Here is a 25,275-nt window from a genome sequence, read left to right on the forward strand (position 1 = left end):
TCAAAATTACCAATTCAGGGGCAGCAACCCAACAACCGATTGACCGATTCATCTGAAAATTTCAGGGCAGATAGATCTTGACCTGATAAACATTTTTACCCCATGTCAGATTTGCTCTAAATGCTTTGGTTTTTGAGTTATAAGCCAAAAACTGCATTTTACCCCTATGTTCTATTTTTAGCCGTGGCGGCCATCTTGGTTGGTTGACCGGGTCACGCCACACATTTTTTAAACTAGATACCCCAATGATGATTGTGGCCAAGTTTGGTTTGATTTGGCCCAGTAGTTTCAGAGAAGATTTTTGTAAAAGTTAACGACGACGGACAACGACGACGACGGACGACGGACGACAGACGACGACGGACGACGGACGCCAAGTGATGAGAAAAGCTCACCTGGAGGGCCAGGTGAGCTAAAAACGACAAAATTTCCTTAAAATTACCTATTAGGGGCAGTAACCCAACAACAGGTTCTCCAATCCATCTGAAAATTTCAGGGCAGATAGATCTTGACCTGATAAACAATTTTATCGCATGTCAGATTTGCTATAAATGCTTTGATTTCAGAGATATAAGCCAAAATCTACATTTTACCCCTATGTTCTATTTTTAGCCATGGTGGCCATCTTGGTTGGTTGGCTGGGTCACTGGACACATTTTTTAAACTAGATACCCAAATGATGATTGTGAATAAGTTTGGTTTAGTTTGGCCCAGTAGTTTCAGAGGAGAAGATTTTTGTAAAAGTTAACGACGGACAACGCAACATGCCAAGTGATGAGAAAAGCTCACTTGGCGAGCTAAAAACAAATAAACATAAAAAGAAGAGCCAAAATCATCTATGCATGGCCAACTTTGCCTTCATAAAAGGGGGAGGTTGCAAACTCAATTTTACAGCTATATATCTTTCTCATATAAAATGTAGTCAATAGTAAATGTAGTGTCACACATGCATGTGTCCTTATAAAACCAACTACAGACTATTGATATATCCATGTCTGCTGCAATTACCTATTCCTGAAAACTTAGTGTTGATTTTAAATGGTCACTCTGGTGGATTTTTGTCTCAATGTTAATCATATCACATCTTCTTTATATTCAAGCATGAATATGAGGCTAAGTAAAATAGTACCAAACTAAAACTTCAGAGCTATATCTTTCTATATACACTTTCAAAACATCTTGATTTGTCTAGATTTTGAAATATAAAATCTCTACAGCTTTCTAATGCTACTTACCCTGTGGTTTGCAATCAATTATATATTTAATTAATGTCTCACCTTTAGTTCAATTTGGCCATAAAAAGGAGAAAAACAAATTGAATGGCACAACTTTAATTGTAAAACTGTACTAGCTTGTTAAAAGCATTACAGTATTGTTCCAATCAAACAACACAAGGCCAGAGTTGTGATAGACAGATAATAGAATAGTACAAATTATATCAAATGCATACTATTTACATTATTCATTATGGTAATAATAATATATCATAACTGATATCTATTTTAGAGTGTAATGCAGAACTATATATAAATATAATGCAGACATTTTTGGGATTAACAGCTGACTGAGTCACTGCAGTTACAAAAAATTCTATTCACATTTTACTTTGACCATTTGACAAAAGCATAAAAATCAAATTGAACAAACCATTTTTTTAGACAAGAGTGCACACACTGAAATGTCTCGCCTTCTATACTAATCATTGATATTATGTTGATAGTCCAAAGTATAAAGCTAAGCTTTATTACCACTGTCACATAAACTTTACATTAACCAAGATAACTAAACAAAGACCAATGAACCTTGAAAATTAGGTCAAGGTCAGATAAACCATGCCAGGCAGACATGTACAGCTAACAATGCTTCTATACAACATATATAGTTGACACATTACTTATAGTTTAAGAAAAATAGACCAAAACACAAAAACTTAACACTGTGCAATGAACCGTGAAAATGAGGTCACGGTCAAATAAAACCTGTGCGACTGACATTAAGATCATAAAATATTTCCATACACCAAATATAGTTGACCTATGGCATATAGTATTAGATAAAAAGACCAAAACTCAAAAACTTAACTTTGACCACTGAACCATGAATATGAGGTCAAGGTCACATGACATCTGCCCGCTAGACATGTACACCTTACAATCATTCCAAACAACAAATATAGTAGACCTATTGCATATAGTATGAGAAAAACAGACCAAAACACAAAAATTTAACTAAAACCACTGAACCATGAAAATGAGGTCAAGGTCAGATGACACCTGCCAGTTGGACATGTACACCTTACAGTCCTTCCATACACTGAATATACTAGCCCTATTGCTTATAGTATCTGAGATATGGACTTGACCACCAAAACTTAACCTTGTTCACTGATCCATGAAATGAGGTCGAGGTCAAGTGAAAACTGTCTGACAGACATGAGGACCTTGCAAGGTACGCACATATCAAATATAGTTATCCTATTACTTATAATAAGAGAGAATTCAACATTACAAAAAATTTGAACTTTTTTTTCAAGTGGTCACTGAACCATGAAAATGAGGTCAAGGACATTGGACATGTGACTGACGGAAACTTCGTAACACGAAACATCTATATACAAAGTATGAAGCATCCAGGTCTTCCACCTTCTAAAATATAAAGCTTTTAAGAAGTGAGCTAACACCGCCGCCGCCGCCGGATCACTATCCCTATGTCGAGCTTTCTGCAACAAAAGTTGCAGGCTCGACAAAAAATTACACTGATTATATAGCAGTTTGACAAACACTCATTTTGATCATTGAGAAGCTTAATTTTCCTTTAACAACACAACGTAATTAAAACATTTAGCTGATTTTAAAGAGTTATCTCCCTGTCGTGTTAGGTACCACCTTAATATGTAGAAAAGATTTAAATGTAATTAGGAAATAAATGCAACAAATGTGATTGAGTTCAGTTTTCATTAACAACACACTGTTATTCCAATTATGCATTCCAATAGTTGAAATTAAACTGAGATTCATCAATTTTTCATGATTTGTATTTATATCAAATAAATAAATCAATGCATTTTGTTCTTTCAAAATTTCTATCAATTTTTATTTTAATCATTTTATTATTCTTGAAAATAAATTACACTTAAACAGAAGTATTCTGTTAGTTATAAACTATTGACAACCTACTTGAAATAAGTTTCCTTTGTTAATATCATCGTTAATTTAAGGCTACACCAAATATATATCTTTTCCAACTTTTTTTTAAATAAATATTTGGAAGGCATTTATTTAAGTGTACTTGCAAGTTACTCAAGCATTCAATCGTCATTTAAAATATAAATTTGCAATAAATGATGAACAACAATCTTTCACAACAAATAGTCCTTAATTACATATGTATCAATCACTGCAACAAAATGTCTTGTTTACATACTCAATAAATATGGCAGTAATGTTAACCACAATTATATCTTTAAATGTTTTTTTTATGCAAAAAAGAATCACATTTCTAATGCTGAATATTTTTAACCATAACTTAACTTCAGGGTTTGAAACAATCTAATCAAAATACAGATTGTGTGTTAATGCTTTTCTTAAAAGGATCTGATAAAACTCTTGTATATTGTCTGTTCTGGTAAGAATTACAGCAGCCAATGAAATTCCTGTCTACATAATTTTGAAGGTGTGTAACATGACAACAAAATTGGTCAAAAAGATTTAAATAGAAAGCTGAACAGAAAGTTTTCAGATTATCATGAGCCACATGATCTCTAATTTAATCAGATTGAGTTTGAAATTTGTCAAATACAAAAATACAACCTTTATTATATTCTATTTTTACCATACCAAATTTTCTCCTCTTACAATTTCATACAATAGTAAATATTGAAAATTGTAAAAAATTCAAGTAAAAATGAACTCTTCATTTACCAAACATTTTGAAGCAATATTTCTACAATATACAATAAGGTGATGTGGTATGATTGCCAATGAAACAACCATCCAACAAAATCCAAATAGTGTGAATGACCCAGTCCCATAATAAAAACAATTATATCAAACAACTCCAGCCCTTATATCACAACCATATTGGATACAACAAATTCTTTCAAAATTACAATAAATATTTTATATACAAATCTAACTAGAAACTCAACTTTGATTGACTTATAGCACAAAGTACAGAAAACTGATAAAAAAAAACTTATTGGAATGTGTTATTTAGCTTAGTAATTGACAATATCTTACATTTACCCATAAATTCTCTGCACAAATGATTACTAAAAATTCAGAAATTATCATAAGGTTTCTATTAATGCATTTAATAAGAACATTTATTCATATATCTGATACATATACCATTTTGTAGATTTCGTCGAAATCACAATAATCAATTTTACATTTTGGGTGATTCTTTAAAATATCAGAATAATAAAAGCTAGCTATAATTTCTGAATTTACAGTATTCTAATATCAGGGATCTTCGTTGCAAAAAATGTACTATAATCTTAAATGACCAGCAAATCTTTAATTCATGTAAATATTATTGCTTTGTTCTCTTATGATTCTCATCATTAAAATAAGAAATTTACTATCTCAAAAATTATTGTATCTTCTACAGTATCATTTTGTTTTTGTATTGTTTGTTTTTTTTCCATTTTTTTGCATTTCTGATTTATAACTGAAAACAGATTCCAAAAACTTTGACCATGAGTTCTGGAGTAAATGGCAGAATCAGTTCTATATATAAGGTGTATAATTGTACAAAATACTGGAATGCACATCGTGGCAAGGATCTTAAAATGATGAAATTAGCAAAAAAAAACAAATATGGAATACAAAAATATTGGAATGTGAAAATCAAAAACTATTGATGGTCATGCATGAACACATCTTATCTATAGTTTATTTTTAAAATGCAATGTCAAGTAGAAAAATATTATGAATGAAATAACCCATCATTACTAGTGCTCAAATAGTGCTGTATATTAATTTTACTTTTTTAAAATTAATCTTATTTGTAGATTGAAATTGTGTGTGCTTTACTGACAAAGTGATTTTTTTAATACAATTTGTGAGTTTCAATTGTATTCTAAAAGCGTACAAAGACTTTGACATTCAGTGAAAAATTATGAAAAAATGAAATGCTAACAAAAATACATGTATGGAGGTCAGAGGTAATCTATTAGTAAGAATAGTCTAAGTTTTTTTAAAATACTTATTAAAAAATTTAAGTGATTATCTTGATGGTATATATCATTGTCAGTAATTAAACTTCACATAATATAAACCATAATGCCCTAGTAGATATAGAAAGCCACAAAAAAGTGGTCAAATGAAAAATATTCAATAATAGCCTGAACTTTTAATGCAAAAAATATATGTTAATAAAATATATTGTTATATGAAAAAAAATATATAGCAAAATATTTATTATGAATAATTCAAAAAGTTGCATTTTAATATAAAACTGGGATGGAATCCATGTGCAAGGCAAAATGAATCTCTAATATTGCTGTATACCACAAAGGGTATAAAGGCACAATTTTTCCAGTCTTGAAATAATCAGATTTTTATGGGTAAAAAAAAGTGTATTCTTTGAAGAAAAAAAACATTTGTTGAAAAATTCTATGAATTCCCTAGATTAAGCATTTATACAAGAATTACAGAACCCATCTGCAAATAACTAGTACAAATGTATAAAATTATTTCTGTGTGAAAATTACATACAAGATTTAGATATTATAATTTAGGTTTAAGTTGATTTTTTAAAAAGAAATCTAACCCACCATGATAGGTTAATTTGCAATCCTGTATTTTAAAATTATTTTCACATTTTTGTAATTTCTGAATAAACACAATGTTTATCCATGGTGTATTAAGCATATCTTTTTACACTAACCATTGAAATTAAAGATGAAAACATAAAACATTAATAAGAAGAATTATATATATGCTCCTTCTAAATAAATAATGACAAGACAGGGTGTTATTCTTAACATGACAGTATATAATTGTTAGTTGAAACTGTTTAATATTCCTGGTACATTTTGAATCAAAAACTAAGACTTAACATCTTTTAAAATCTTATATAAATTTTACAACCCGATAAAATTAGACACAAAAAAATATGCATCATTCAACAGAAATAATACAAATATAACAGATCTATTACATGTTTCCTTTATACAACAAGTTATTATGTCACATTAGATGTATTTTAAATTCTTGCTTTAGTGTTTGAGACATTTTCGCACAAAAACTATTATTTGACCCATATACCCATTGTATTAAGGTGGAGCATTTTGTACAAAATCGATAAGAATATTGACATCAATGATGAAGGCAAAATTTATCCTTGAGAAAAGAGATGTGCAAAAATGTTTTACGCTATTGAAGATTATTAAACTAGCAATATTAAACTTTATCTTCAAAAGTATATGCGGCATACAGTGGCTTTATTCACAAAAAAACTTACGACAAAAATTGATCGACCTACTAGAAGCTTTTTGAATACATTTACTCTTTGAGATTATATAAACAATGTTTTACTGCATGTTTTCTCCAAAAAATCAATAAAATGTTTTACTTATCATAGCATAATAATCTAAAAATTATGAAAAAAAAACAAACATGTAATTTATTTACAAATGATTTTATGGAATAAAAGAAAATTAATACTGATAACTATCTTCAAAACAATAAAAAAAAATCTATAGAAGTAAATGAAATACTGGTAAGTACAAAAACATAGAAAGACAACATGATTTTCTAAAGAAAGTTATACAAAACAAGTTTCAAATTTTGTAAATTTAGAAAATTGTCAAACTATATTTGAGACATAAGATAACACAACCAGTATACAACAAAATATAAATTTTATAAAAATTATTTTGTTTGTATTTTTACCTTTGTAAGTTTTGTTCTCAAATCAACAATGAATTGTATGATACTTTAAATATCTTATATATATCTCCAATAACTAAAAAGTGTTATACTGACAGTGCTATACATTTCATAAATGCAGTAATTTTTTAAATACAACAATTATTGCACATTAAACAATTTATATCTTTTGACAGCACAACTATTAAATAAAATATTGTTTCAATACACATGTATATTTATCATGTATATAGAACAAATCAAAAACAAAAAGAAAACTGTTTAAGGAAAATTCCCATGTTCATAAGATTCAATGATTGAAGGGAAAAGTTCCCATGTCCAAAAGATTCATTGTTCGAAGTCAGCGAACATTTTCCATGTCCAAAAGATTAAATGTTTGAAGGGAAAAGTTCACCATTGAAATAAAAAATATCAATTAAGATCAACTGACATTACTCTCTGTGACAATTTCCTGATTAAAGTAAATTTTACAAGCCGTTTAACTTCTCTGAAACATTGTTATAGCTATGAACACAAAAAAAAACACCTCAACAACATACATAAACGATTATTTTCATCATGTCATAAATAAATGAGCATATCCTTTTTTTTTAACTTAACGTAAATACCTGATTAAAATTCTTTACTTTAATATCCGATTGTAACCTGATTGTAAAAACATCTGATTAATACAACAACCATTAAAGCTAAAATCAAACTGAATTTTACTTCAAAGAAAATAATGACAAAAAAATAAACAGAACAACATGAAAACTGCAACCTATGGAAGAATTTTGAAAAAAAATAATACAACTGATGTAATAGACAACCTGAACCTAAATTTCAATTTTTACAAAATTAGAACTTAGTTTTTACATCTAAAGTTTTGCCTTCTTCTAAAGCATCATATACTTCTGCATATGCTTCACCTGACATTGTTTCTCCATTTCTTTTCTCCTCACTAACACTAGATCTATTAGATTTATCTCCTTTTACCGATGACTGACTAGACAGACGTTGAGGCAGATTCGTTTCCTCCTTTTTTCCTTTAACAGAACCAGGAACCAGATAATCATCTTCTGATACCAGAATATGTTCCTGACTTCCGACTGAGCGGTAACCAGTGTCCTCGCTACTACACATGACGTCATGTGGATCAATATGAACATGTTCTGGTAAATGTCTTTCGTCAGGTATATTTACACTGTGTCTATGATCAAGTAATTTCTTACTGTCATCCTCACCTTCATCCTCTTCACTTTCATCGTTCTCTTCATCTATCTCATCTATATCATCCTCTCTCATCGACTGTGATAATTTATAATCATCTATATGTATAAATCCAGTTGGACTGGTAGTCTCCCCTTCGTTTAACTTCCTTCTCTCATTATCCATTCTTTGAATGAGTACTTGTATTTCATCACTTGTTGCATATGCTAGATCACTCTTTTTACGTCTGTTCGGCATCAATAGAGGCTTACCATCCCAAGGCTGCTGGTAGGGGTTAGCATCTTTATCGTACGAGTTTTCTGATGCAGGACTATTTGGCACAGTTGGTGATGAAACTAGAGGAGACAATGGGACAACAGGTCCAGTTGGAGGTATAGCTGGAACTGTCGGTGGCACAACTGGCAATGGCGGTGGGAGAACTGGTGGGGAAACTTTCTTCGGTTCCGTTGGGAAAAATGAACCCATATTTTTACCAGGAGTAGCAGGTTTAAATGGTGACGTTGGGTATTTTCTTCCATTCTCTACAGAATCATAATAGTTACCAGCTTCATATTCGTCATATACATTGTCCTCAGGTGATGGTAAGGGTGGAGCAGTGATAGTCAAACTGTGGGAAAATCTATCTTCATCTTTCTTTCTTAATCTTCTCCTCCTACAATATGTTAATAAAATAAAGACATTGCTTCAGTACAGTACATGTGTTATTTGTCACAAACTTATAGTTCAGAGTTTATATGACAATTACTATTTGAATTGAATTACATTTGTTTTATTTAGATGTTAAAAACAAATTATGTATGGATTCCAGAAATAACTGACAGTCATTGTCAAATGGTTCAATAATTCTTTACTCTACATTCTTAGCTGAATACCCTATCTTTTCAACATTTCAATAAGGTTCTTACTAGGAAAACAGATTTTCAAATAGTTATATAATAATTCATTGCAATATTATTGCACTTGGATCTTTTAAACCTGTCAAAATTACAATAGCAAAGTCACATTCAACTATATAATACAGACTTTTTTAGAATATTTACTTAAAAAGATTGTCTGATTTTATTTTTACAGAATTTGGTGTTTATTTCTAAGTCAGGTCGTCTCTGATGTACAACTTATCCAGACTCAAAACGTAAAGAAAAATATCCACTTATATTTGGTAAATGTGTGATACATAAAAATATAATTCATGTAGTCACCTTGTGGTGAAATAATTGCATTATTTATATTGTAGGTTCCTCTTGCTTTATATCCACCATGCATTCAAATATTTATACATTCTTGGCTATGAAATATGGTGTTGAAGCATTCCAGATATAGGTCAACCCAGGAATGCACTCAAATACACCAAATTTATATAATATAACTTTTATTCAGAAAACAAACCAACCTTCTACAACACACTACTATAATAATCAACACTACAACTACCAATCCTGCAACAACACCAGCCACTATAGGTATCACATCTGTAATCAAACAAACAAATACATAAATTATGATACAACCAATTAAAACACAGATATCTAGGTAAACACAAAATTAGATAAATGATTGATTGTTGGTGTTTTGATGACACTTTCAGTACATGTACTAGCAGAGGCGGATTTAGGGGGAGCAGGGGACCCAGCCCCTGCCCCCCTTTTCTGGAAAAAATTTGGTTGTTTATATAGGGAATCACTGAAGTATGACAGGCGTGGGCACCCTCTTAGGCAGTCAGTGGGCCCCGTGGAATTTCTAGATCTGCCACTGACTAGTATTGGTTAGTTTGTTGAGGTCAGTGTTTACTGGTGTAGGAAATATGAGTGCCTTGATAATTATACAGTCATTGAAGTACTTAGTAGACTGAATTTCATAAAGTTTCTTGTATCATATTTTTCAAGATAATCTAAATTTAATCAGCATACTATGAGTATCTAAGCAAGGGTCCCAAAACATTCACTCAACATTTTGGTCATGTTTTAAAGAAATACAAGAGGCTCTCAAGAGCCTGATGCTCACCTATTATTTTTTGCTTAAAATCTTTCCACAAGAGAAAAACTTAATTCCTTCGTGTATATTAAACATATTTTTAATACCAAATAAAATGGTCAGGAATCACCGAATGGTGCCGTTTATACTTAACAGACAACAATGATTCAATGACTTTTGTTTGCATTTTCTGCCATGGTTTTATTTTAGTAGAGATCAACCTCATTTCTTTTTGGAATCCTGAACAGTTTAATTATTTCACAATATTTAAAGGTTATTGTGATGAACAATATCAATTTCTTAATATTCAGTACACATTTCTTCTTTAATTGGATAGTATGCAAGAAATCTTGTTGTTCAACCTATTGATATCTCAATTTTCATTAGAAGTGAAACAAACTAATTTTTAAGTGAATACCTGTTCCTTTTTCTATATTGCCAGGATTAGGACCTTTATCTTCACTTGGCCTTGACTCTACAAAAGATGCATAACACTGTATAACTTAATAGTTTCTATTAAATCTACTAGAATTTTACAAATTCATCATGCTTAATTCTTCTATAATTTTAATTGATTATTATATGCAAATCAAAGAATCAAAGGAACTGTGAACTATAGTATTTTAACTATGTTATCAAATTTAATGAACTTTAAAAGCTAACAGATATCTTACCAAAAGTTGAACGCTGTACATTAGAAGGAGTTGTTGAGGGAAAAAACTCTGGTGGAACACACACATTCTGTAAGCTGTGATGTATTGCACCAGAACCACATGTTATCATTACGTCAACATCTGGAAAAGTAGCTGGAATAGAAATCAAAACATGTCTTGCTCAACAACTGAACATTTTTATCTACAGAATTGATATCCAGGAAAGTAAAGCTGAAAAATAAGGTTACACTTTTATCAATAGTTCTACAATAATTTAGAATGAAATTCAAAACAGTGTGGCTGTGGCCATTGAGTGACAAATTAAATTCATCCATTGACTGGGACAATTTACATGAACGTTTGTCTGTAACGACTACTGTTCACGACGTACCTACGATAGACATTTAAACTGTGGGATTACCAAAGGTTTCTTAACGCCTTTAATTATAAAATAATTCAAAAAATTAATCAGGAATAACCTTTATGTTTTGATTTATATAATTGATATAAATCAAAACATCGTGTTATTTCTGATTAGTTTTTCGAATTACTTTATTAAGGTGTTGAGAACCTTTGGTTACCCCATAGTTTAAGTGTCTTTGAAAAGTACATAGTGAGCAGTGGTCGTTACATACAAACGTTCACCTAAATTGTCCCAGTCAATGGATGAATTTAATGTGTCAATCAATGGCCACAGCCACACTGTTTTGAATTTCATTCTATACTTTTCAAGTTGTTTCATAAAACTAAAACTGACATGTCCTTTGGTTATTCACAGCTCTTCATTGTTATGAATTCAGATGGGCATAGGACATTTGAGCGAAAAAGAAAAAAGCACATAGGGTCATTTGAGCGCCGACTTCATAGGACATTTGAGCGCCGGGATATTAACCTTACCTGAGTTTTCAGACAGGACATTTGAGCGAAATTTTCCCTGATAATTTTACACGAATTAAGATTTTTTTTTAAAAGTAAGAAAAAAAAGTAAGATTTAGTTATAAATATTTTTTATTTTATTTCACACCCGAGTAATTCGACCGGTTCTGGCTGGTTTATGTAAGTGAAATCCTAAGTTGATCTCTATTTACCAATCAATTCTACTATAATTCATTGGCTATGCAAATTTTCTTTGTTCTAAAATTCTTATATATATATCTATTAAGTGAAATGTCCCTTGGCACTTGAAATCTTAATACTAATAATACATGTACGTGTTAAAATGGATATTATTTTGACCGAGACTAATAAGGGAAAAAGAAGCCTTGTTTGTGACAGTTTCCGATATAGAGTGGACAAAACACTAAAATACACTGTAAAAATTGTGCTTAGAAGCTAAACACATAAATGTCTGTGGTGTTCCCATTCTAAACATGTTATGAATTTCATTTCATTTCATTTCATACTACATCTTATTTTTATGTCTTGCAATAGCAAATGAAAAAGCATTTAAACACTTCAATTGTATTTGTCCTTTCAATATTTTTCAGGCAAAAGGTTGCAAAGCAAGACTGAGGACGGATTGTACCGGAACCGTTATAATTCAACAGAAAAATACTCATAACCATGATACCAGTGATCGTGACAATGAACGTCACTTGCTGCGGGTACGATCAAAAAGAAAAGCGGATGATGATATTGCTCAACGTCCTTCAAAAATTATCCGTACAGAGTTACAGAACATGGATGAAGCAAATCTAAAGTCTGAAGACATTGGCAGCGTTTCAAAGGCTATATATAGAAAGAGGCGTAAATCTCACCCTGCACTTCCTAAATCTAGAGAGGAAACACACCAATCATTAAAGAAGATTAATATTCAGTCAAATAAATTTGAAAATTTTGTGCAGTTTAATGATGAACAAACTGGTATAATTATTCTTACGTGTCCAACCAATCTTGAATGTTTATGCAGTGTGCCGGAAATTTTTATGGATGGTACTTACATGTTGGTAAACTCCTGTTTTATGACTGTGCTTTGTTTTTTACAATTAAAATATGTTTTAATCTTTTTGTTGGTAAACTCCTGTTTTATGACTGTGCTTTGTTTTTTACAATTAAAATATGTTTTAATCTTTTTGTTGGTAAACTCCTCATTTAATGAACTATATTCGTAAGAAAATGTGGTATGATTGCCAATAAGACAATTCTCTATCCAAGACTTGTTTTCGCTCAAATGTCCTACGCTTATTCTTATTTTCGCTCAAATGTCCTAAAATTTAGGCGCTCAAATGTCCTATACTTTGGCGCTCAAACGTCCTTTTTTTTTCGCTCAAATGTCCTGTCAATGCGCTCAAATGTCCATTGCCGATTCAGATAGGCAGTGTTCTCCCCAGAAATTTTGGATAGCATCACATTTTGCGTTAAAAAAAAATAACTGTATTTTTTTTAATGTCGATTGTCGCGTCGCATTGATGCTCTATTTCCTTTATACGTTTTAGTTTATATTGTTCAATTCATAACTGAGAATACAATTAAACTATAACCACAAAAACAGTTGTTTCAGTTTATGTCTTCTTTATTCATTTATAGTTACAGAATTATTTTTTTCCTCTTGTGCCAAATAAAAATAAATATGTGGTTTCAGTTACCCAACAATAAGTCAAATGAATGAATGGTTCATTATAGTGCAACCTGTATATATATAAAACTAAATTATCTAGTACACAAAATTAACTGCTTTTTATATTATATCAAGTAAAGATAAAGTAACAAAAGAAGCAAAAAAAATCAATTTAAAAACTTTTTTTTATCATGTTTATGAAATTCATTGTTTCATGCCACTCAATGAATTAGTCCCAGTTGTTTCTTATCTTTACATCAAAATCATATGTATTTTTAACAAAGTTATCGAACAAATAGTCTGGTAATGCGTAGTTTTCTCTCTTGGTTGAATTTTTCTGTCTACTGTTCATCTGTTGTCATTATCGTGAAAATGCGGATTTTTGTCATATCTGGTCCGGTTCCGATCCGTAGTTTACACAAAAATGTGCAATGGCGGCCGTAGTAAAATTTACGAAAATGAGTCCGAGAATAAACATTGTTCGACAAGAGATTGTGAATGAATAAGACGCTTTTAATGCATTAAATGGATTAGACATAAACTGAAGCCAATTATGATAACTTTTTAAAGAAGTATTAAACTTATTTTATCTCTAAACCAAAATTCTCGCTCTCGTATTACCGGAAGAGAAAGAAAGTAATTTTTGGAGAGTTGCACAAATAAAAAACCTTTAAAAAAAAAATAAAAATCGTTTCAATCTTTGAAATTTCGTAATACAAAACGTAGATTTCGAATTGTTTTGTGATTGCATTTTTCCATGTCGATATTGGTGACTGCAGACACGTGGTATTAATTAGTCATGTCACAAGTGTCAGCTTGGGATATTCGCATCCAAACAGTTATCACCCTGAGGGCAATTAACACCTAGCTATTTAATCTCTTAATTACCTTTAGTGTCCGACTTAAAGGGATTACAATTAAAGGTGATATAATTTTTATGATCATAATCGATAATAGATGAAAGTTCAAAATTGAGGACAAGTAAAATAGCATCTTCAAAATAAATATAGCGTCGCGGGAATTATTATAGCATCACGGTGAAAAAATATAGCGTCGCGGTACCGCGACGCTAAAACGGCCTGGGGAGAACACTGAGATAGGATTCACTTATCTATTCTGCCATAACGAGAAAGATATGTTGAATTCAAGTACAATGCATAAATAAATTGGGAATGTGTCCATGGATCACAGATGATGCCCCCACTTCCATATAACTTTATAAAGGGACATAACTCAAGATCTGTGTTTTGTGGTTGTTAGCATTGTGCACAAGTTTCATAATATTAGGTGAGGCAAACAAGTTAAAGGTACAAACATTCAGCATTTTTTCCATTTGTAAAGAGGCATAACTCTAGAACAGTAAAAGTGCTGACCCACTAATTCAATCTTGATCTGGTTTTTTTTTGTGGTACATGTACATGTAATAAGTATTGTGTTTAAAATTCATAACATTTGGTTGAGGCAAACATAAGTTAGAGAAATTGAATGGAAACCAATTTCAGAACAAACAGACAAGAGTTAAACTTCATGTCCAATTTGATTCATCCACAAAACCTTTGTAAAGATAAAGTATCCAATCAATTGCTGTGCAAAAATTATCAAAAAAATCCTGTCTCAAATAGTCTAAACATCTAATATCAAGTATACAGTATAATTTCTGATATATATTGTATACATGTTTTACATATTTTTTATTGATATCTTTAAAGTTACTGTGCAGATTCTATAATGGCTTTAAAAAATCATGACTTTTGAAGTTACTTCCTGTTTAAAGATCACTATCTATGTACATTTTGTACCTGATATACGTAACCATATCTGTGATATGTTCAGCTCTGCCTTGTTATACATAGATATCCTAGCATATGGTGCCCTGGTGTAGTAATGATCTATCAAGCCTCGTCTGAAAAGATTCCTTTGACATTTATATGAAAAAGGTCGACTTCCACGCTGTCCATCAGTAATTTCAATTACACTGTGTGGATGACAATCTGTTATATCTTGGTTCTTATGTAGCCGAACATCTACAGCTTGAAACCGTAGTCTAGCATCGGAATCACAATCTGAGGTGGATATGACGCAGGCGCAGAGATTACTGTTTCGAAAACCAGGATGAGGTGTAGATTGTGATCCATTCAAGATTAAGTTGATTGCTTTACCATAGATAGTACCATTGGAACACATGTCTACAAAGGTGTCATCTACAAAAGAGTTACACTCAAAATTAAATTTCTGGTCAACATAAAAATGTAATGGTATAATAAACAGTCATATTTGAGATGCTTTATTAATAGACATACATAAAATCAGGTCAGGTCATATGTTCTTTTAATTTTTAATGCATTAAAAAAACTAAGATTGATGTTTTCAGTGAACCCTGCTGGTTAACTGCATGTCTCCAGTCTGCACCAAAATCCATGTACAAAATGTACTAGTATTCTGACATTTTTCTCATGTGTCTAAAAAAATGTTTTGCTAAAACTAAAAAGTTCTAATAATCTTTGACAGTCTCATTTGCTGATATACCTTGTACAATAACACAACATAGTTGACTTATTAATAAAAAAAATATTAAAATTCTGATTTAACACATCATATAACTGGTCCATGACTATTTACTCTTCTCATGTCTTGGCCTTTCTGGTCTTGTGTGTGTGTGTTTTTTTTTTGTTTTTTTTTTATAGTTTTAGCTCAGTTATATGTTTTGGAGTTTAGTATGATATCTGTTTTCACTGAACTAGTATACATGTTCATTTAGGAGCCAGCTTAGGCCCAACTACAGGTGCTGGATTTTCTTGCTGCATTGAAGACCCAATAGTCATGACCGTCGACTATTATCTGCTCTTTGGGAAATGATTGTTGTTTCTTTGATATTTTACCCATTACCATTAACAGTTTTATTATAGTTTTTTTTCTTTTATCATAATGATGTTTTAAAGGTAGTTTCAGATACTAATTCTCTTTAATCATCATAACTACAATGTATTTGGATTTTTTACGACCAATAGTTAAGTTAGATACATGTACATGTATTAACATGATTAGGGATTTATTTTTAGCTAAATTTCTTTTTTAACAACACAAATCTTACCATCTTCACAAGTGTATGTTGCTGCTACATAATTAGACACATCACGGGAAGAACACCTGGATACTGTTGAGATCTGCTCAGCCTTCAACCCATCACACTGTTGTTTCCCTGAACATTTAGTATACACAGGAAAAGCTACTGAGTCTGAGAATGGTATACGACAATCACCAGCATCATAAGAACAACACTGTCTCTTGTCTTGGCAAGGTTCTTGGACGTTTGGACAGTTCAATGAAACTTCTTTGGAAGCATATTCTAATTTATGTAAGGCAATTTTCTGTGATGCAGGACACTGTAAAGAATATGTATAACTACATCGTCCTGTACATGCCGTCACGTTTTTTTTACTGGTGTCTCTAAAACTCTCAACTGAAACAAAGAAAATATTTTTTTTATTACTGTAAATTCAGAAATTAATGCGAGGTTTTTATTATTGCAAAAAATTGCGACAGAGATGTAAACGCAATAATTTAAACTCGCATTTTGAAATATTTTATATGGATTAAATAGGACTTTTCTCAAAATCTTGAAAATTAAAATCGCATTTATGTCTAAAATGACAAAATCGCAATAATGTATATGCACCAAGGGTCCAGAAACGGTCATATATGCCAGACATGACCGATTTGGAAACTCAAAAGTCCTAAATCATTTATTGGGATTTAGGTCAAATTTTATTTTTCAACAGAAATAATTTCGGTCATTTCGTTGAGATTGAGTTTCAAATCGCTATTTTAAACATATTTTTGTTTTGTTATCGATTTTATGTAATTAAACTGCCACTCCAGTAAAGTGTTATAATCCTGAGGGCCCTCCTAATAGCTATATTAATGCCTCAGGGAGCTATTGGCTAATGATCGCTAATCTCTTTACCTGTGTTTTTAATTCACACCTGGCTATTAATCACAAGCTCCGAACTAATATTATAAAGAAATTAAAATTCAATACCAACTGTCTTCATTATTTAATTACTTTTCAGCTAAGACAATTGTCAATTATGATTTAAAATTAAATTAAAACTTGATTTAATTTACGTAGAAAACAGATTTTTTTCACTACTAACACACATGCTTTGTTTACTATGATACGCATGCCTATAATTCTCTTCCGCAGATTTGACACTAAATCGTAAATTTAAAATGATTTCTTGCTAAATAAAGCAAGTGCAACTATTTTCATTAATATTCTTACACTATTAAAGGTAAAATATTAAAAAAAACGATGTTTTCCTATGAATTTGATAAACAAAACTAATCCCGGGAATAAGTCCGGAGTTGTTCGTTTTAGTATTGTTGCATTACATCCGGTTTGAATTTCGACTCCAGAATCGAAAGAAATGTAAGCGATGACTGAGAAAAGTACGATTTTGAGTCATTAAAATCATTTTATTCTTAAACTGTTGCCTTCCCTTAATTGCTCTTGATCGATTTTAGGAAAATGGTGGGATAAATCATGAAGTAAACGCGATGCAACAGTGAACAAGTTCGTTGATGCTACGAGTATGAGCATACAATGTACTCGTGCAGTAATGAGATTTTGACAATCTGTTTTTGAAAAGGGGCACCAACTTTTAAGTTATATGAAAATGACCGAAATTAGGTGAAAAAATTTCCGGATCCTTGATATGCACACAATAATTTCTGAATTTTCAGTATTCAAAAATCTTTTGATGCATGCACGTCATGGCAGCATATGGACATTTTGTACATCAAACCTACATGTATGAAGTCTAACTACCACAGGATTAATTTAATTATGTGTGGATATTATCAATTTCTGTTTATTAAGGACTACAAATGTAATTGTATTTTCATGAAAACTTGTGTTTAAGGCTTAACAAATTTATATCACACATGTACATGAATGCATGTTAATTTACCGGAAATTACTTTTTTATTAAACGCTTATTATTTACAGGAATTTGAGTTTGCAACTGGTTAGCAGATTGAAATTCTGTTGAACAATATTTTGCAATTTTTCTTTTGTATTTCTTGTCATGACTCATACATGTATTACATTATTATTAAACATTCACACCAATATTTCCTTGTTTTCTTGCAATTTGCAGTTTCCTATCTGACAATATCCATAAACTGAAAAATCCATTCCGAGAGTTTATATTCTAAGTCGGCATTTTGAATAACCTAACCTTCTTTAGATAAAAAGTAATTAAAAAAATATTTCTTTGAGACTATATAACTTACATTGTACAATGGCACTTGTACAAAAAATGTATACTACCTAATTGATTCTTCTGTATTTACTTTCCGATCAACTACACCCTTTCTTTTAGAAGTATTTTGAATTATTTTTTACATAAACATGATAAAGAAGGTTAGGTTATTCAAACTGGTGACTTAGATACCTTTAGGATTATTCAGTATATGGATATGGTATCAGGTCTGTTCGCGTCCAATACACTTTCGCTCCCCACACGTTCCCACCTAACATGTTCGCCCCTAAAGTCTGTTCGCACCCTACACATTTGCGCCAAATTTTATTTGAATTTCAGTTGAATTATTAGATATTTCTTTTTTATGTGTATACCAAATAATTCTATTTTCTCGAATAAAATTTGAGGAATTATTTTACAGATGTTTTTCTTCATTAATTTGATTATCAATTATAAAATGTTAATTATGTATGATTACTTCTCATTGGTATCCATACACAGCCTAAGAAAAATAACGATTTTATTTCTCGTGCTTCGTTAATTTTTTTTTTATATTCAGTGCAATGTTTTTGCGGTTTTTAATTTCACGTGTTTCAGTATTCAGGGCCCCCTTTACCACCCTCTCTTTGTACTATACATAAAGAAACTTGCAAATGCATTATTTGTGCATCATTGTCCAAAAATCATGATTGTTGTTTTAAATTGCTGTGATATAAATAGAATCTGGGCGGTGCATGTATTTAGCTTGGTATGAGTAAAACTTTAAAGATTTCCATAAAAAACATGAAAAATAATTGTTTTTTACAGTTTGATCATGAAGATGAAAAAATGTGTGTTTGTCAGAATCCCAATTCCCTTTAAAACAATGAAAAAGAAATATTTATAGAAATACACTTTAAAGTCATAAGAAACCTCAAATTAAAAAAAATCATGCATATGTTTTTTATAACTAAATGGATAGTTTTCATTATACAACTTATGTACATATACTTTTTTCTGAGGAAAATTCTTTAGTGTGTCCACATTTACAAGAAGTTTATTTGTTTTTAATTGCTTGCTTCCAGGAAGCAATTCGCCAACGTATTTTCCGTATGCATAGTGACCTGAGCGTAACCCTCCTCGTAAAAATCCGGTGATCGCAATACGCATGGATCTGTCATTAAAATAAACAATTATCTGATTGTACATGTTACACACGTGCTCAATACCCATGCTTTTTGTCATTTATTTACTATAATTAGGTGACAATCGGTAAACTTCGGCTTTAAAACACAGCATTTAATGAGCAGCCATATTTGTTAAATCATAACAGACAGAGAGAAAAAAATTTGACGATTATAGGATATATTTGCGTAAAAAATGACAAAATCGTGCACAGAGCTCTAAGTTTATGATATAAACATGCATTGGTTCAAGAATTGGATAAACATTATTTTTCACCACTCACTGGTTTCATATGACTTTAATCAATCATGACACAAAAAAAAGCATGTCAGAATCTCACTTTATTTAAAAACAATGAAAAAATATATATTTATAGCAATACATTTCCCAAAACTCGTTTACAAATAATTAAATTGGGCGCGAATGTATAGGGTGCGAACTGGATGCAAACGTGTAGGGTGCGAAAATGAAAGGGGGCAAATGTGAATGGGTGTGAACGTGATTGGACACGAACTGACCCGGATTCTATGGATATGGATAGGAAATTGCACATTGCTAGTCCTAGATTGCAATAATGAGTATTGTGTAAAGTAGTTTTTGTTGATTTTAACATTAAAAATAAATAAATAGTAAAATCCTGAATGTAGTAATCTAATCTATTATTCAGCAGGAATTTATTTCCAAACAGTTGTTTCCTAGGACAGTATCATTATTAGCTGGTAATTGTTCATGTTATGTGTATCATTGTTTACCTTTTTTATTGTCGATACAATTTTTTTGATTCACTTACCATAACAAATAAATTGCAGAGCTAAAATGACAGAAATTGTGCACCATTTCACTAGAACCATTGTAAAGAACACTCAGCAACATTCGTTTGTTCTATCACATTGTTCTAACCAAAAAGTGACAGTACAACACATTTCAAATGCAGTTGACCTTACTAGAGGTAACAACACACGATTTGTTTGTCGTTTGCTTTACACAAATACATTGAATTTTCATTAACAGATACGTGTATCGTTACAAATTATTGTTGTTGAAACGTTTCTTAATTAAACGGTTTAGATAATTTAGGTAGATAGTCTGTATTTCATTGTTTAACTGAACATATTTGTAGTTTCGATTTTTGACTTCCCATTTCCTTTCACCTGAAACCGGAAGCACTATAATCGGAAAAACAAATGCGATTCGTTGCAATTTTCCGAAATTAAAATGATCTATCATAGTTGGGGTTTTCATGTTTTGATTATGTGATTACTTGATCGTTTTTATAGTGACTACTTGATTACCAGACCAATTATTTCATGACTATTTGATTATCTAGGACTGTGTTTTTGATTTATTTGATCATCTTAATTGTTTAAAAAAAAAATAATTAACGATAATGCCGGTGATTTTGAGACTGACTATCCTATAAGACTGGGGGATATAGGACCTTTCTCGGGACTCCGGGATCGGGTGTTGGAAAGCCGGGGATTTCAGGATTGACCTTTTCGGGATCCGAGAATTCTTTTTTCCAATTTCGGGATTTAGAATCAGGACCCCTCCTACCCGCCTCCCTCATATAACATCAAGTTAGTACTATAGTCTCAGTGTGATTCAGTATTGGCAAACTAATATTGTTTTTATGTGATTACTTGGACACCCCCATGAGGGGCCTCATTATCATTAAGTTTAACACACCTCATACTATTATTTATTAACCGCAGGAATGGTGTTTCAAGTATTCCTCTTCCCCGTTTTCATGACCGTGAGACGAGGAGCATTAATACTCCTTTAGAATACAAAAAATGCGAACGACACTGGTTTTCAAATCCTATATATAGTGCTTTTGTTTTAAGTTACATAAGATCTGTCAAAAATGTGCTAGAGCGAGAGCCCTAACACGCCGACAGTTTACAAATAATTCAGTATACTATTTCTTCATAGCTCCCGCAAATCTATAGACCCCGCAAATTTATCAATAACCGCAAGTTTTCAATATCGATGAAGATACATTTTTAGAAATGAGTTCATTTAAACCTACAGTAATCAACTGAAATCTTTCAAAATTTGAATAGCTCAGATATCCAAAAGCACGACTCTAATAATAATAATTATAATAATTATTATTATTATTATTATTATTATTAGAGGAAACGTTGAAGTTGTAAGTGACACAAATACTGCCCTCTATAACCACTGTCTATAATATTATAATGGCAAAACTTCGTAAGTTCCACTCTTTGGAAACCTAGCTGAGAAAACTGTGAAGATACAATCTTAAAAATAAAGAATGGCACTCACTTCTTTAATCTGTATATATGCATTCACCGAAAAAAAAAATCAGTAGTATTGCCCTATAGATAAATGAACAAAATTAATATGCCCCCACAAATTGCAAAAAAACAACTTTCGCAAAAAAGCAGTCGCGCGAAGTAAATAAGGGGACGTAGCATCAGGTGAACAATCATTATTCTGTTGGAATACGTCTGGTCCCTTTCCCATAAAACATGAATTATTTGTCTCGTTAGAAGAAAGCAGATTATATCACCATATCAATTCCAAATAGGAGCTAGGCCATTATTGAAGTGTGCGAACACTATGCATTTTTTTGTTATATAATTTGAAAGGAAAATGGCGGAATCATGGATTACAAAAACTTATAGCTACACACGATAACATTCAAATTCGATGACAAACATAACTAAGTTCCACATATCAAAAATCTGAGAAAAGAGTATACGAATCATTCCAAAATAAGAGATGCACATCGTACAAATTTACTGATGACTCAAATTTAATAGGTGCCTTCTATACATGTGTTTCGGACGGACGGACGGACAGACAGACGGATGGACAGGTGTGGATATGAGTGGTAGCTACTAGACCTGCTCACGTCTCTGGATCGCGAATGGCTAGATATTGACAACTTGTATCGCCGATTGTAGACTAAATTTTAACTAAATTTTAACTCAGATCAACTCAGAGTTAAACTTTCAAGTTTGTTCTAGTAACAAGTGATGGGTCTAGGCCAGAAAAATCCTGATACTTATTTGTATGCATATATATTTTGAAGTATAAAATATATGTAAATACAGTTCTGATCAAGAGTGATAATTTGGGGGAAGGGATAATACAATGGACTTGTTGGTAAAATGTCAAACTTCAGCAATGGCAGATATCTCAAATAAAAATCTTAAATATAGTATTGACTAGTATAAAACATATCATAAATACAAATCTTTAACAAAGGGGTTTAAATGATATATTTCGAAACAGCAGTAAATACTTTGAACTAGGGTGTTGAAATAAGTAAATGAAGTCTAGGGATATAATTATGATTTCATTTCTATGTTCAAATAAGTGTATCAATAATTAGAACTCTTGTGAAAATATATACATATTTAAATCACCGGATCTAATCCTGTCAATGGATTCGCAGTGGTTGTATATATTCGAATGCATAATTAAAAAGCGAATTATTAAGATATATATATAAAACGGTCCACGTATATTAGTAATTAAATATATAGACTACTTTACAAATAGGATGAAAAGCAGAACAGCCTTACAAAATCCGTTCAAATCTCCTTCATGTATGTATACAGATTTATACATTTCAAAAAGAGATTTAATATGACCGTTATTTTCGACGACTTAATCTATCTGTGTACGCCAGATTTATTTTGAAAAAACATAATATTTTCACTGTGGATCGATTTGTATTACTTAAAAGAATAATAAGACATGTGTGATTTTATATTTATATATTTTGAAAAGTAACAAAAAGAAAAAAGGATTTATATTATCTTAATTAACTGCATAGCAAGTGTCATGTGAAGTTTTATATATAGTGTGAGCAACAAAGAGAATATCCAAGTGTCAAAAACTTTCGGATTATTGATTATATGTATTGATAATTTATCACAGAAGTTATAATATTTGATAGATTGGAAAAGAAAATGAAGTTTTTTAATAGTGTTTATCTTATCCAACCAGTAGGTGATTTTCTGTGTTTGCTTTAGGTTTATTGCACTTTATTTATAATATTACTTGCAAAAAATGCCTATAGATCATTATCGAATGACAATACAGGCCAAACCCCTGGCCTCACTTGGTGATAAACATCAAAACGAGACGTCAGATCCAGTTTTACTTGGGATAGCAAGACCACTAGGTCATCTTCGTAAAACCAGAAAGGTAGCAAATGCTGTAGTGAATATTCCAAAGCCAGAGAAATCGGAAGACTTATTCCCGCAAGTTAGCGGCATAGGAATATACGATTCTGACGACGAAATGTCTTCAAAAGGATCCACCGTTTCTAAAGATACCAGTCGCTCCAAGAACTCAAGTCGAGACAGTCTACCATCGGTTAGAATGACAAAATCACAATTGTTCGAAAATCGATACAAACTCGCCGCCGCTCGTTCTCAACCCGATGCCACAAAACCTTCAGATATGTACAGTAAACGTGTAGTGTATTTACCAATGTTCAGAATCAACGTTGAAACGTACATCGGGGAAACAGAAGATCATAAAACCGTTGAAACAACGCGAGAATCTCTTAAAAAGATGCTGGATAACAGCCGCAGCAAGATGAAGTCTCCCGATAAAATTGCCCGTAAATTGAGGGACTATTTTAAACAACAAGAAATGGATAATATTAGAAAGCAAGAAATTGAAAAGGAAAACGAAATTTCACGTAAGGAAATGTTACGAGTAAATATCCCTAAGACTCCATATCTGTATGACCCAGCTTCTATAAGAATTCCAGGTGTAACGTTAGATGGAAGAATTCACGGGACAAATTCAAAAGTAGAACCTTTAGATTTAACATCTGTTACGGACGATGACGGCCTTTCTGTGATATCTGCTAAAACTAGCAAAACAAAACTATCTGATAATGAAACGGTAAAGCTTCAGTCAGATCGAGGCACGCCTAATAGCTTTACAAAACCCTATATTGGACTTGTGTACGGTCATGAATCTGAAAGAGAACCACAGAGCAATTATGCAACGTATTCTGATATCCGTCGAATGAGACAAAAAGGAAGATTAAAAGTAGTCCAGAAAAGAGACAGTTCCGCTAAAACAAGTCGAGCTACAAACGACACACAAGACGCGAAAGACTGGATAACTATTCAAAGTAAACCGGTTTTAAAGTATACTACACCACAAACTGTCAAACCAAAGTTAGATCCGATAATTGTACCGTCTCATCCGTGCTCAGAATGTCCTATGTGTAAAGCTGCAAAATACAAATCAACAGAACCAACGGCAGTCCCACCAAATAGTCCAACCCTGAAAAGACCTGCATTTGAAGAAGATTGTCACGAACATCACGATTTACAACCAGATCTGACAGTACAAGCGCATTCTTCTAACAGCACACACGTGCACGAACACGTCGTGCACGATATTCCAACGCATGCAAATTTCACTGAGAGAGTCAATACTGGGCGAGCACCAGAAGTAAAAGTGAAAAAAGCCGTAATACACAGTGATACTTTAGCGGTTTCTAAAGTCACTATTAGAATGTCGCGATATAAAGATGGGCACATGAAGAATGCTAAATT

The 25,275-nt window shown here is 31.7% G+C and overlaps 1 protein-coding gene across 1 annotated transcript; it reads right to left on the reverse strand.

Moving 5' to 3' along the window:
• Positions 1-2,745: 2,745 nt before the first annotated feature.
• Positions 2,746-20,865, reverse strand: LOC143045390 (uncharacterized). Its single transcript, XM_076217849.1, has 7 exons — positions 20,505-20,865; positions 16,378-16,746; positions 15,086-15,487; positions 10,751-10,882; positions 10,495-10,551; positions 9,496-9,574; positions 2,746-8,757 (listed from the first exon to the last, which is right to left on the reverse strand). The coding sequence occupies exons 1-7, from the start codon at positions 20,563-20,565 to the stop codon at positions 7,734-7,736; spliced, it is 2,124 nt and encodes a 707-aa protein (XP_076073964.1). The 5' UTR covers positions 20,566-20,865; the 3' UTR covers positions 2,746-7,733.
• Positions 20,866-25,275: the final 4,410 nt, after the last annotated feature.

Source organism: Mytilus galloprovincialis, chromosome 9 (genome assembly GCF_965363235.1).
Source record: "Mytilus galloprovincialis chromosome 9, xbMytGall1.hap1.1, whole genome shotgun sequence".
Taxonomy (NCBI): Eukaryota; Metazoa; Mollusca; class Bivalvia; order Mytilida; family Mytilidae; genus Mytilus; species Mytilus galloprovincialis.